Consider the following 15,163-nt stretch of genomic DNA (forward strand, 5'->3'; position numbering starts at 1 on the left):
CTGATTCAGCTTTGGAAGTATCCCAAGGGCCTGCATTCAGAAGCTTTAAAATAGAAGTTTTCCTAGAGATGTCTCAGCAGAAGTTAACTATTAGTAATTGTATAAAGTTGTGTGAAATTTTAAGCTCTAATATTAGGTGAGAACAGGTTTGGTTTGGGTATTTGGGGTAGTTTGTTTTGAATAAAAATTCATTTTTGAATGGACACTTTAAATTTTTCTAAGGATGCAAAAGCGGCTACAAATCATATTGCCATTCCCATTTATACCATCTTCAGAGGTAACCATTGTCATCCTGTCTAAAGTATCCAGAGATCCTCTATCTATACCAGTCTAAGTAGGTGTATTCTTTTTGTTGTTGATGTTTTAATACAGGTGTTAATGTCCACACTGTCCTGCACCTTCCTTCTTTAGTTAACAGATTTCGGAGGCCACTCCATACCAGTACACTGAGAGCTGCCTCCTTTTCTTATCAGCTGCATAATAATCTGTTTTATACTTTCATTCCTGATTAAACAGATTTTTAGGTTATTTCCAGTCTTCTCTATTACATGTAATGTCGCAACAAATATCGTTATACAGATAGCATTTCATATTGGTGTGTGAAATGTGTGGGTGGGTCACAAGACAGACCCCTAAACATAAAATAGCTGGATCAAGGAACGTGAGTTTGGAATTTTAATAGTCACTACCCAGTTAGTTACCCTTAGAAAAACCACGATTTGCGCCCCCATCCCCAACGTCTAGGGAATGCCTATTTCTCTAGAACCTTGCCAGCAGTGTTCTCCATCTTTGAAACCCTTGACTAGTTGACAGGTGACCCGTAAGTTATATTAGTTTCATTTCTCATTTTGAATGAGATAGAAGTCTTTGCATATATTTGAAAACCATTTGTTTTTCCCTTTCTGTCAGCTGTTTTTACCCCTGGCCTGTTTTCTATGAGAAGTCTTATTGACTTGTGAGAACTTTTTATATTTTAAGGACGTTAGCTCTTGATCTGTGATACACAGTGCAAATATTTCCCCCATTTTGCCTTTGACTTTGTTTATGATGTATTTGTCAAGCAGGTTTTTAAAAACATAGTTGAATTTATTATTTTTTTTTAAGATTTATTTATTTTGAGGGGGAAGGGAAGAAGTAAAGAGAATCTCAGTCAGAGCCCCTGCTGATCGTGGAGCCCAGCACATGGGCTGGATCCCACGACCCTGAGATCATGACCTGAGCAGAAACCAAGAATCAGATGCTTAACTGACTGAGCCACCCAGGTACCCCCACTCTGATTTTTTCTCTCTCTCTCTTTTTTTATAATGGCACCTGGATTTTGTGTCTTTAGAAATTCCTTTGCAATTCCTTGAAGAAAATTCTACGGGTGGTTCTATTTTGACGGCAATCTTGGAAGCCCATGTGAATGTTTTTGTGAAATTTAATTCAGTGTGTACTTTTTGCAGTTTTTCTATTTTATTCCCACACACACATATTTGCAAAACATTTTAGAAAAAATGGCTGTGAGTTGCAATGAAAGCAGCAGTGTTTTTCCAGGTTTACCTCAAGGAGCTGTACTCTAGGAAGCCAAAGAAATGTGCCTGTGTGCAGTCGAATGACTTGGGTGAGATGCTCATGTTTTCCCTCTTCCTGGGCAGATTTGATTCCTTCTGGGTTCTTGGGGCATCTCTCAGGTTGCTTGCCTCATCTGTGCACTTTTGATGCATACTAATGAATTATCTCTGTCCAAATAGAGTTAGGTGAATAATTTGACTGATAAGTGGCACCACTGGCCTGCTCTTGAGGGGAGACCAAGATTCTGTTGAATCAGCTCAATTGGACCTGATAATCCCACGTGTACAGTCATTCCGCCAGGGCAGAAGGTATTTTTCCCATGCATATTCAGTGTATCTCATGGAATAGATGTAATTTTTATATTCAACAGTGACTAGGGAGCCTTAGCACTTTCTGTCCCAACTTCCTCATAGCGGAGACTGATCATTCTTGCCCCCAACTACTTTAAAATGTAATGGGGACTAGCGATGCTGCTAAAGCTAGTTGCTGCTAAAGAGCTTTGATTGGGGCGCCTGGGTGGCTCAGTGGGTTAAAGCCTCTGCCTTCAGCTCAGGTCATGATCTCAGGGTCCTGGCATCAAGCCCCACATCAGGCTCTCTGCTCAGCGGGAAGCCTGCTTCCCCCCCTCTCTCTGCCTGCCTCTCTGCCTGCTTGAGATCTCTGTCTGTCGAATAAATAAATAAAATCTTTAAAAAAATAAAGAGCTTTGATCACCCACTCAGGTGCTCTGTAAACTGTCCCTTGGAACATCACATAATTAATGCTACTGATTTGATGAGAAATTAAGAGCAGATTATGTGGTTTAAAATGAACTATCTTTGGGTATTGTGTTGGTGACCCTTTGATAGACTCCTTTTTGTTGATTCTTGTCAAGGTTCTAGGGGAGCCCATCAATTGTAACCGCACTGACAGTTTTCCTGTGGGCTTTATTAACTGGAATAAAATGCAAAGTTAATCTTATTACTAGTGGGGCACCTGGGTGGCTCAGTGGGTTAAGCCTCTGCCTTGGGCTCAGGTCATGATCTCAGGGTCCTGGGATCAAGCCTGGGATCAGGCTCTCTGCTCAGCGGGGAGCCTGCTTCCTCCCTCTCTCTTTGCCTGCCTCTCCGCCTACTTGTGATCTCTGTCAAATAAATAAATAAAGTCTTTAAAAAAAAAATCTTATTACTAGTACTGCAATGGTTGCCTTTGTCCAGAACATTGAGGAAATACAAGCTGATTCAAGCTTTCTCTTATTAATAGAAAGGACAGAATTTTCTCTTGTCCTTATCCCAAGTAGAATTAGTAATATGAGGAAGGAATTATTTAGTATCCACTCACAGCAATCTGGCAGGGGTTTGATTTGTGTTGCTTTTTAATGTTTGTTTAGATTACTCCTCCAAAATATGCTCGGTATATTTCTTCCTTTATCTTCACCGTTATTCAACAACAGGTGAAAAGCTGCATATCTCAGTAATTTTTTTTCTCCAAAGGAAATCATCTGAGTAAGGAGGAGAAGAAATCAGATCATTTATAGTTGTCCAGGGTTGTATAATAATTAGCCAGTGCTTAGGATACATATTCTGATTCCTATTTTCTGAGGCTCCCTGTAGTGTGTGTCTTGTTTATTTTAGATGTTTTCTTTCAAATGCTATTTTCCCCACTCCTTTCTGTTTAATAGTTAATAGTTAAAATAGTTTCCTTGGTGAAAGAGAGGGCTAGAACTTACAAAAAAGTCAATTTTTAATTTTCAGTGATTTATGGTTCCAGATTGAATTGTATATTTTAACACTAACGGTGCAGAGAGAATTCCTATGGATATCAGGAAATTTCCTGTATGTACACCTAGAAATGTGGTCTCACCACAGAAAACCAGTAGGGCATTTTTGTCAAGTGTTGGAAGGTGGGGAAAAGGCATACATGTAGCAAAATAATATCTGCTAAAACTACTCTGTTAAGTTTTATGACTATATCTGCAGATTTAAAAAACATTTCAATGCTTTTTTTTTTCTTCCCTCAAACTCTATTTTTGTAACTTAGCTCCTCGGTATGAGAGCAGCCCTGTTCCACATCTACTCTTCCATCCTAATGACAACTAATTAAAACACAGAGAGTGTGTGTGTTGTATGCCTTACGTTTCTCTGTCAGAAATGTCTTATGGTAGGGTATGAGGAGTGTGAGGTGAACTTTATGAACACTAACAGCTGTTCCCACAGTATTTTACTGTTCTGACTACGTACAGGCAACCTTTTAAAGCTCAGGACTGCTGCCATCATAGCAGGGCATGAAGGATGGCAAGCAAGTGATAAAACCGACGACCCATGTTTACTCTGGTGAGGTAGATGAAGACAAGATAGATGAAGACTTCTGAGTAGTCAGGGATGGCCAACTGTGCTGCCTTTGTCTGCTTTGTCATTTTTGCCTTCTATGCCCGCCCGGTTAATCTTACATTAGGACTGATTTCACTCATCCCGCGTGGAAGTTCTTCTAGTCTGAGGAAGCTATGCCATGGCTAGGAAGGAAGCATATATCCACTGTTTTTCAGATGGACACACACAGGAAGCAAGCACGTGTGTGTAAGATGTGTGTTAGTGGCATTCACAAGACTTTAAAGCGAGCGTTCTCCAGGTACCTCCTTCATTCAGTAATTTGGAACCAGAACTAGGAACGGTTTTCCCACACCCCCCAGGAAATGATGCAGGAGTCTGGTGGATATTTCCCACTGTCTTCCACGGGCACCTTTTGTCTCTGCAGTGTGTGTAGAATAGGTAGCAAAATCAGCCTCATCGGTTGTCTCCATGTTTCCTTCTCTCCTCAGATGCAGACAGACATGCCGAGCTATCTGGAAGTCCACTGAAAAGCAAAAGCACTAGGAAACCTTTGGCATGTATCATTGGGTATTTAGGTGGGTATTTTTTCTAATAGAAGGAAAATTTCAAAGAACAATTTTTGTATCTTAAAAATATTTGGCTACTCTAAATCAAGAAACTAAATCTTAAACGAAATCTTAGCCTTTCAAGTAGCTGAAATTGGATGCTTTCATGTGTATAATCAATTTATTTTGTTTTAGAAGCTTTTATTTGTTATTACCAAAACATATACACATAACATATATACAAGGTTATGGATATGTTTACTTTTCCAAAAAAAAATCAATCAAAAATGTAACGTATATTTATGGATATAAATACAGTTTGAGCAAAAAGAGGAAAATAAGAATCACTAGATTATCGTAAGATTAATATTCTTAATGTTTTGATTCAGATCTTTCCACATGGCTTTTAATGAGATAAAACTCGTTCCAATCTAACTTAAAAAAATATTTATAGTTTTGATGTTCCAATTAAGGTTACTTTGAAAGGGGAGCATTTGTATTGCTTTCTGGTTTTTACCATCTTATTTAACTTGGAATTCGCCAAAGATAATGACTCCGTATCTGTGTTGAAATATCACAATTAAGAGCATTTTTAAAAATGACTAAGCAATATGTTTTTGGTTTTTGCAAAGTTTTAAGATAATTTACAAAATAATCATTCCTAAAATGGTTCCTGATGTACCTGGAAGCTACACTGACATGTTTTTAGTGCTTCTAATATACTTGCTTTTTCATTTTCTGGGTAAAAGTGAGAGGTGTACTCAAAGTTGCAATTGAACCTTATTGCTCTGTCAGAAAGATACACAGTTATGAAGTGTCCAGACTCTAGACACACTTAAAAATTAAAGTGTATCCTTGAACTTGGTATATTATCTGGTCTTCATCAGAGCATCCAAAAGTCAGAAACTTTGATTTTACTTGGTCACCTGATTTCTTGTTTTATTTTCCAGGGCCTAAAGAGTTGCTTTGATAGCCCCTAGAATATTCCCTCATTATCATAGGCAGGACCTAGGTACGTCATGGTGATCAAGTCTTTGAAGTCTGCTACCTGTATTCCTTTGCAGGACCTAATCCTACAAAGCCCTTTCCCACCATGCAAGGACAAGTCTCTGATCATAAGAAATAGAATATAACATCACATATTAGTCAGTCATTCTGTGGGTAATTGTGTGTTCCTCCTACAGACAAATTGGTCTCTGTGCCTTCCTGGTAAGCCCAAAGCTGTGCTCTTCTTACCCTAGCTGAACCACATCCCCACCTAACATATTTCTGAGTATTTACTATGTACAAGACACTATGCTAAGTGATTTGGAAGAATGCCAAGATGAATTTAGACTTTGCCCTCAAAAGTTTTAGTCCAGTGGGGAAGGCACACAGGTAAGGACAATTAAGCAAAGGATTAGCTCCTATAAAAGAATGAGAGGTAATATTGGACACTTGAAAGAAAGAAGAGTTATTTCTGATGAGATTTGGGGCAGCCTACATGGAGAAAATAGTATTTGATCTCACCCTTGAACAATAAGTAGTATTTAAATAGATAGAAAAATAGGAAAAGAATATTTTTCCCTTTATGAGGCCAAGAGAACTTGATGAACAAAGGCTTTCCTGAGTCCAAAGGCTTGTGGTCTGGTTTGGATGGAGTGTAGTATGGAGGTTGTAATGAAAAAATGGGGCTGGCGAAGTTTCAGTCCCATGTTGGAAAAAAAATATCATCACTGTGTATTGGTTAGCACTTGATCTGTTCCTAAATTCTGGCAACTGTAGATTTTTGACCAGACTAAGTTATAGTAATTCTAACAATCCTAACAGCCTTTCCTAAATTTCGGGCAATGAGGCGGCTATCCTGGTCCTCCCCTGAGAAGACAGGGCGGCTCGTGCACAGGTGGTGGCTCCGAATCAGGGAGCAGCCTTGGCTTTGGACAAGACATTGCCCAGTAACAGTAACAGACTGAGCTCCTTAACTCCAGTTCCTGCAGACTGCAATTTCTGCCCATCTGCTTTATCCAAAAAGTGCAAGTAATTCTAGGCTATGTGGCTGACAACAGCATACTTCATGTAAACACACACATCCCACGTGCACATCACCATTCTGTGGTAGATCCTCCATCAAAGCTTTTCTTCTATTACCTCTTGAGTCTAGAATTTGGAGTTTGGTGTCAGGTCATAGCTACATCAAAACGTTCTGGACTGGGAGTGATTAACCCTGGTCCTGTACCCACCTCGCAGAGCCAGAGGAAGAATCCTGCCTTCCAGAAATCTCTCACACCTGAGACCTGCTGCATGCTCCATTTCTGGTCTGATAGAGCACTGAGTTCGTTTTCTTGGAGGCTCCTTCTCCAGATAACCTTTCGGTTTCTAAAACCTTGAAGACTTAGCTGCCTTATTCCCTTAGTAAATCTGGGCTTTAGCGACCCTCTGAAGTGCAAGTGGCGTTTTTGGTTGTTGTTTTCATTGCTTGTCCCCCAACGGTGAAGCTCAGAGCTCCCCAGAGGAAGCAGCAGCTCACTTTTGATAAGTAAAGCCATGGTAACAGCACTTGAAGCTGATTCATTATGCAAGTCCTTGGGAAAACAGGCTGGGACATAAGGAACTGACTCTCAAGCTCATTAAGAAGTAAGATGTGTGCTTATTAGGCAATGTAAGTGCGCACAGAGGTTTTTAATACCATGTTCTGAGTTGAGAAACCTTTTCTCCCCCTGCCAGAGATCCATCCTTCGAAGAAACCTAATGTAATTCGAACTACGCCAAGCCTGCAAACCCCCACTACCAAGCGGATGCTAGCCACCCCGAATCACACGTCTTTGAGCATTTTGGGGAAAAGAAACTACAGTCATCACAATGGCCTGGATGGTATGTAAGCCCAGGAATTCTGGGCGCTGAGCTCATAGGCCAGGGCCTCTCTACCCTTGTCCGCTCAGAGCATGTCCTCTACCCAATCCAAGACGTGTAGCAAACAGGTTCTTCTACCCTCTAGTTGAACTGAATGTGCGGTGAGGGGATAAGAGGGAAGGCTGCCGTGTGCCGTGATGGAAGACATTTTGCCAAGTGGTACGACCTCACCGTCTCCTCAAAAGGGACCTTTTGGCCCACATTCCCTGTGAGGAGGCCTGTTTGGAGAGGAAGTCTGTATTTATCAGGTTGTCTCTGCTGGGTGATAATGTGTTTGCTGGATGCCCGCTCACTGCTCATTTATGTTTTCTTGAGCAGAAGGGATGATTTCACCTTACGTCTGAGGCAGCCGTGCTCTCTGGGCGATCTTCGGTGTTCTGTGGATCATTTTGGATTTGGCATCTGTTCCTTACCTCTTTTATCTTATAAGATTTTTTTTTTAATTGCTCCAGAGTGCTACAGGTCATGAAGGGAATTGCCTGGGTGATGTCTTAAATACAGAAATAATAATTTGTTTGAAATGGGAAAGCTGAGAAATATCACGTCTTATCCCAAGTACTTCCCTTGGGATTGGGCCACATAATGACTCTTCAGGTGGAATTGAATTATCTTCCCTTTTGGACTATAAACACAAGCATAATAAATCATCCAAGCAGTATATATTGTCCATTTCAATAGGCCTAGAATTTGAAGCTGTCTTGGTGGTTTAAATGTTGGCATTTATTTATGAGTAAAACTCTCTCCAGGCTTTTCATGTCTTCAGGGCCTCTAAATTCCTTCAGTGACAGTAAATTAGTTATAATGAGGCCCTAGAGCAAGGATGTGAAATGGACCTCTTAGTAATACTTTCCCATGGTTGTTTTCCTTCAGTATGACTTTTCATGGTCATAGTGATGTCAAAATGAATAAACAATTGAGGGTGAAGAGTTTAATTTGCATTTATAGGATATCAGTGTTGTTACAGATATGGCTTTCAAGAATTTAGCTACACAGAAGTCTTGCAGAAATACTTCTTTGCTAAACAAGGACATGACATTGGCCATCCTTGCCACAATACATCTGATATCTAGACAATAGAAGACTAAGGACAGATTGTGTCAAAACTTCTAAATTTCTAGACTGGATTTCTTCCCAGCTTTTTCTTGCCCACAGCCTGGGGCTTTTGGATTCAGGCTTAAATGGAATCAGGAATCTTTCTTTTCCATGTCATCACCTCCCTGGTCTCTGGAGGTATGTACTGTCCAACCGCAGAAAACAGAAATAAAGTTCTGGTTCATACATATACACGTACAATACACACGTTAGGGTAAGGTGTGACAAGAGTTGGAAGAGCAGCTCTCTACTATCTTTTTCCACTTGTGCCCTATGGTCACAGTCACTCCAGGCCCCAGTCCTAGCTCCTCATGACAGCTTGCATTGCTCTTTCATCACAGGTACCTGTATCCTTAGAATTTCTAAAAAAGGCCACCTCATGGTATCCCCTCTCTAGGGCTGTTTGTTCCATTTCCTTCTAAGATTGTTGCTGCAAGGTCATTGCTTCTCTGCTCCAAACGGGAGAAGTGACCAGGGCATGCAGTGAATCCCTGGGGTTATGTTAACTGAGACCTTCAAACTTGTTGAGGAAAAGACATCCATCTCATTTTCTGAAGAGACTTAGGGGTTGAAACACCTCTTTGGGAGGGCCTGGGTGGCTCAGTTGGTTGGGTGTCTGTCTGCCTTCGGCTCGGGTCATGATTCCAGGGTCCTGGGATTGATGCCCGTATCAGGCTCCCTGCTCAGCAGGGAGTCTGCTTCTCCCTCTGCCTCTGCCCTCCCCCGCCCCATTCTCTCTCTCTCTCTAATAAATAAATTAAAAGAAAGAAAGAGAGAGAGAGAGAGGGAGGAAGGATGGGAGGGAGGAAGGAAGGAGGGAAGGAAGAAAAACCTTTTTCTTCACACCCTTCTGTCTTTGCTCTCCCGGCTTGGAAGGCTGATGACATGTTACCTTACCTGTGTTATCTCATTTGATTCACATGACAGAAGGTTCTAGGACGTCAGAGAATTTAACTGCTTTCAAAACATTGTATTTCTACTGCTTAGCACAGTGCCTGGAACTTAGTAGGTGCTTGATGTTATGAGTCAGCAAAGTAGAAAGCAGAGAAATTACAGCTAATTTAACTTATGAAGTCAATAGGACAGGTATTGGAGGACAGGAGAGGTGAACAGGAACATGGTGGGGGGCATAGGAAGCGACCGCCATCCCCAAGGTTGGGGATGAAGTCTTGGGGGTTCTTCCTTTTGCCGGAGGCTCAAGGAGGTGGGAGGAGCGAGAACTGAGGCCCCTGAGGGAAGGCGCTGCTGGCAGGTGCAGCAGGTGTGACGAGGCTGGTTTCGGAGCGAGAGGGAAAGCGGGGAACGGAACAAGCAACAGAGGGCCGTGAGGCTGAGGGGAACAGGACAGAGGAAGCGTCTTCACCGTCTTGCCGTGCAGGCTCCCTCTGGCGCCCCCTGCTGGCGCATCAGGGAGCCATATGGCCAAAGAGCCGTGTGTCTGCAGGGTCCCAGCCCCCGCATCGCCCAGGCTGAGTTTAGATGGATGGATGTGGGGCTGAGAGACAAATGTGATGGAAACACACATTGCAGAACATGTTCCCACTTCTGTATTCCTGGTGGAGCTTTTCCTTGGGATAGGGTCTGTTTCTTATTTCCTCGGGATATAGGATCCAAACTAAACCTGAGTTTCCAAGGTGAACTCAAAGGACTAGAAAAAAAATATTAGGCTGATAGTGAGTTTTCATGGGATAGTCAATACCGTCATTTACTGGAATTGATGAATACAAATTCATGGAAAAGCCTCGCCCTGTGTGATCCAGTCATAAAATCAATTAGCGTTGCTACTTAATTATCAACGTGTCCGACAGACAAGCACACCAAACAGGATGTTGATGGACAGAACTAATTTAACTGGAAAGAAAATCTGATTGTGCGGAAATACCCAGGTCTCTTGGCTTTAGGGCTTCCAGTCCCCTTCTCAGTGGCTCGCCCCCTGCACTCAGCCTCTACCTCCAGTTGGAGGTTCACAATGATGGGAAAAGAGGCTCTGGATTCCTGTTGGTAGAAAGGATTTTTACCTGACGTTTAAAAAAAAAAAAATGATGGACACATTCTTATCATCTTCCTCAAAGTCAGACTTTTGTCAGGTCCTGGCCCCTTCCTGGTGGTTGGGAGTCCTCTGTGTCCCCTGTTAAGTGTAACCCACAGTCCCTGGCCACACATACCCCTTTGTGACAGCCCTATTGGAACTTAAGCTCCGAAGGTGAAAACAGAGTCTGCATACATAAGAGGCCTCGTTATTTGGGGTCAGTAATGACAGGAAAAATGAAATTTCAAAACAGAGATCTACTTAGTCCCTTCCCAGTCCCCTACACCTCATTCTTTCCTGTCAAGCTATTGGTCCACTGGTGTGCCACATGCTGTCATGTGCCTTCCAAATCCTGTCTCCTTTTCTGACTCACGGATGCTTTGACGATGTTCTTATTGCCAGCAAACCAAGTACCTACTGCATTTGACCCATTTGGTTGACTCTGTGTGTCTGTGGATAGCAAAGGCCCTGAGGTCAATGGGGATAGGAGAGCAATTACTGGAAGGTCTTTCCGTGTCTGAGAGCCCAAAAGAGAGGGAAGCAGGGGAAATTGAATTTATCTGTGCCATGGGGGAAAAAAGTACCTCCCAGTGTTTGGAATCAGGTGGGATTAACTGCCGACTACTCTGATTACTTCCTGTGTGGCCTTGGGTGAATCACTTAATTTCTTTAAACCTGTTTTCTCCTCTGTAAAGTACAAATTTCATTTGCCTTAATGGAGTTGTGATATCGGTTAAAAATATTTCACCTACTTTAGACCACTTAATCTCCGAAACTCCCTATGAGGTAGGTGTTACAACCTGCATTTTAATAGTGAAAAAACCCAAGCCCAAAGAGGTTAAGGGATTTGCTTACAGCCACTCTGCTAGCTAACAGCAGAGATGAGATTTCAGCTTCCATCCAGGGTTGTTTCCAACAGGTGAATAAGGACCCAGATTTGTGTGCTGAGTGCAGCAAGTACCTGGGAGACATTCATGTTTTCTGTGTATTGGAGATGGGTGTGTGTTTGGAAATACAGAGAGGAACATAGCAGGTATTTTTCTGTGCTTAGCCTGTGAGTTATAAGCCAGGGTTGTCTGATTAAAGCTTTCCTTCCATTTCCTGCCTCTCTGAAGCTCTTCTGTCCATAGCACACCCCCTACTTTTTCTAGAATGGAGAGCATAAGAACTTTATTAGTGTCGGAGAAAGAGGAGGAAAAAAGAAATAAGAGAAGATTCACAGAATCACCTAAAGGTGAAACATGTTTAAGTTAAATTATATGGTACCCAGCATCAACTCTGATTCATGGTAGATATTCATTAAGTGCAAAGAGTCTGTTGCCTCCCACCCTTTATTTATTTATTTATTTATTTATTTTTAAAGATTTTATTTATTTATTTGACAGAGAGAAATCACAAGTAAGCAGAGAGGCAGGCAGAGAGAGAGGAGGAAGCAGGCTCCCTGCTGAGCAGAAAGCCCAATGTGGGGCTCGAACCCAGGACCTGGGATCATGACCTGAGCCGAAGGCAGCGGCCTAACCCACTGAGCCACCCAGGCGCCCCTATTTATTTATTTTTTAAAAATATTTTATTTATTTGACAGAGATCACAAGTAGGCAGAGAGATGGGTAGGGGTGGTGAGCGGGCTCCCCACTGAGCAGAAAGCCCGATGCTGGGGCTCGATCCCAGGACTCTGGGATCATGACCTGAACCAAAAGCAGAGGCTTTAACCCAGTGAGCCATCCAGGAACCCAGGCACCCCTGCCTCCACCCTTTAAAGGAGCTATTGCTAAAGTTTTATTTTGAAAATTGTTAAGATATCAACCAAAGTTTTTGTAGTCATATGTGGACTGTATGTAAATAAAATGTCAACACTTTTCTTATAACCACATCTATTTTTTTACTTAAAAATATGATTTTCAAAAAATGACTCATGGGTTTGCTTGAAAGTAAATGGGTATGTTCCAAAGCATTTTTGCACATTAAAAGAGCCCAGTATCTGTAAAGAGAAATTGCCTTTGATTAAGTTATTTGAAGTTATTTCCTGAAGACAGAAAATTAGTTTGATAAAGAGGGCTCCTGCAATCAGAGACCCTACCGGAGAGGGGAGGGAACTTCATCATCCTGAGACAGTGGCATCTTTTTCAGAGGGAAGGCTGAGTCAGAAGAAGTCTGAGGAGGAGAGGGGCGGATGGGCTGTCCGGGCATCTCTCATTCCCTCCTGACCCCTTAAGATAATGCCCTGGTCCTCCCTGCCTATCAGCCATCTTCCTTTCCACAGCCCAGGTGCCCAGGGACAGGTTGATCACCTGCTATGTCTCTGTCTTTATCAAATGGGGACCCTGGAGAGCAACTTCTGTTTTGTAGTCATACGACTGAGGGGACATCAAATGGAGGTGTGCCCTTTCCATATTTTTCTGAGATGATATGGTTTTTGTCCCAGGGGTACTACTGAAGCAGGACTCAGTGTCAGAAAAACCAGAGCAACTGGCTCAGGAAAGAGGTGAGTTTTCAGTGGGACAGAGTCAGGACACCTGAGCCAAGGAAACTGATGAATTGTACAATAAACTCCTTTTTAATCTGCTTTCTTCTGGCTTATTTCCCCTGGGGTGTGTGAATACACTGTAGATCTAAATTTTTTTCCTTGTTTTCCACATTGAGTAATATCATTTTTCTGAGTCCCCTCTGAAGAGGGTATCCAGTGTGGATGCCTTTAAGTACAATATTATGATCTGGGGTGTGAAGACTGTCCTTTGGATGACTTGTTTCTGAATCAGTGATTCAACAGCTCCAACTGTTCGCCTCCCAACTCTGAGAAATGGGTGGTGATGAGGTCCATTGTACCAGTGAGAGAGCTCTGGGAATGCATCTGCTGTCTTCACAAATCCCAGTAAAAATAGACTGCCAGCAACAGCTGATGGCATTCCTAGGCATGCTTGGGCCCAGGCCGCCTTCTGTCAACATTTTTATATCCTTTCAAAAAACTACAGTTTTTTGTTTTATTTTTTAATCTTCCAAAATATTGTTGGTGGAAGAACATCGAGTGCCCCTGACTCGCCTCTGATCTCCTTGTCTCAAGATATAATGTTATAACCTGGTTTCACAGAAAAAGTGACTTTGAATTTTTTTTTCCAGTATTTTCTAATGGATCATTATGGCCCCAGGGTTTATTGAATGTGAAGTAATTATAGCAGAGTACCTAGTATATCTAGAGTTTCAGGACTTCAATAAGCATTATGTGAGGGCAGCGGATGTTCGCTCATACTGTGAAGCCACAGGGGTGGTGTTGTAGAGAAAAACAGACCCAAATGCATTAGGCATGAGTAATTAACAACTTGGTGTTCTGGAATATTCTGGAAGGATGCCATATGGGCCACCCTTGGGACCGTTCCTGGGCTTACTAACATCAGTTGCTCCCAGAGAATGCTTTTATCCTGTTCCTGAGGGATGTAGTTAGTGTGTGAACCTGGAAGAGGTCTAGATGTGACACCCTCTGAGCCATAGAAGCATGACAGAAAGTCCATGGTAGTTGCTCAAGGATCCCCCTCAATAAAGTGTCTTTGTTTGCCTGCAAAGAACATTAGAGAAAACATTTTTAACCAACCTCTCCCAGTGTATTCCCATTCTCACTGACGTGTGGAGGGTGAATCTCTGAGAAAGAAAATGAACCTCTAACTTGAGAGCAAGGTCCCAGGTTTTTTATGGGGAAGAGTAGATGCTTGGGAAAAGAGAGCAAGGAAGAGAGCAGAGGAAGGAGATTCAGTCCCTGAGAAACAACTCTTCCATAGAAGTGTGACCCATCCTTCCAAAGAGCTGGCACATATGTCTGAGAAAGCCCTTGAGACATCAGTATTAGACCTTGATGCCCGGGGGAGAGTCTTTTTGGGTCCCGGTGTGGAAGTGAGAAGTATTCTGAATCTGGAGGCCCCCCAGGGCAGTGGAAATGGAAAGATTTGTCACAGTCTAGTTGATTCGGCGACCCCCCACTGGGTTCATTTTAAGCTTCCCAACCTTGCTCATTATTATTTTCTTTTCCTGTTTCCTGTTTTTCCTTCCAGATGACTGAGTACTCTTTAAGCTCAGAAAACATCTGAGTTATAATCTATGCATTTTCCTCCCTCAACCAAATATTTATTTTTATCAACAATTATTTACATATAAATGAATGCAAAAAGTAATTAATGTAAAACTGAGGAGCAAGCTTGAAGGCAACTTTGTTAAATGGAGGTGCCTGAAGAGGATAATCTGAGAAGACTATTTCCATGACAGTCTGATTGCAGCTTCCCTGCGTGCCTCTGGGAGCCCCTCCCCAGGGCAGCCAGAGAGCAAGGCTGAGAGTGAGTCCTGGGAAAACAGGGTTGACCACATTCAAGGCATCTGGAATCAGTCCATAGAAGAAAGGATCAAGATACTGGACATTGGGGGCACCTGAGTGGCTCAGTGGGTTAAAGCCTCTGCCTTCGGCTCAGGTCATGATCCCAAGGTTCTGGCATCAAGCCCCACATCGGGCTCTCTGCTCAGCATGGAGCCTGCTTCCCCCTCTCTCTCTCTCTGCCTGCCTTTCTGCCTACTTGTGATCTCTGTCTGTCAAATAAATAAATAAAATCTTTAAAAAAAAAAAAGATTCAAACAGTTAAAAAAAAAAGATATTGGACATTGGACCTCTTGTGCTGGTCCTCCGATTCTCTTTCTTCTCTCCACTTCTCTTCCTCCGTGGTTTTTGTTTTTTTTTCTTCTCTTTCTTTTGCTCTCTTTCTGGGAGAGGT

General features: G+C 42.3%; 1 protein-coding gene across 6 annotated transcripts in view; it reads left to right on the plus strand.

Moving 5' to 3' along the window:
- The window catches only part of MTA3 (metastasis associated 1 family member 3), a 171,908-nt gene that overhangs the window by 146,800 nt on the left and 9,945 nt on the right, over positions 1–15,163 (plus strand). For 3 of the 6 annotated variants that reach the window (XR_007129960.1, XR_007129961.1, XR_007129963.1), the window contains exons 15-17: positions 4,352–4,438; positions 7,112–7,258; positions 12,841–12,900. Coding sequence is in view for 2 of the 6 variants with exons in the window: in XM_047744621.1 (XP_047600577.1) it covers positions 4,352–4,438; positions 7,112–7,258; positions 12,841–12,900; positions 14,456–14,463 (302 nt within the window). In the remaining 4 variants the exon portion in view is untranslated. Of the gene's footprint in view, positions 1–4,351; positions 4,439–7,111; positions 7,259–12,840; positions 12,901–14,455; positions 14,479–15,163 lie in introns of those variants that run through there. The other 3 variants (XR_007129962.1, XM_047744622.1, XM_047744621.1) reach the window with 2 other exon arrangements.

This window comes from Lutra lutra, chromosome 9 (genome assembly GCF_902655055.1).
Source record: "Lutra lutra chromosome 9, mLutLut1.2, whole genome shotgun sequence".
In the NCBI taxonomy this organism is placed as follows: domain Eukaryota; kingdom Metazoa; phylum Chordata; class Mammalia; order Carnivora; family Mustelidae; genus Lutra; species Lutra lutra.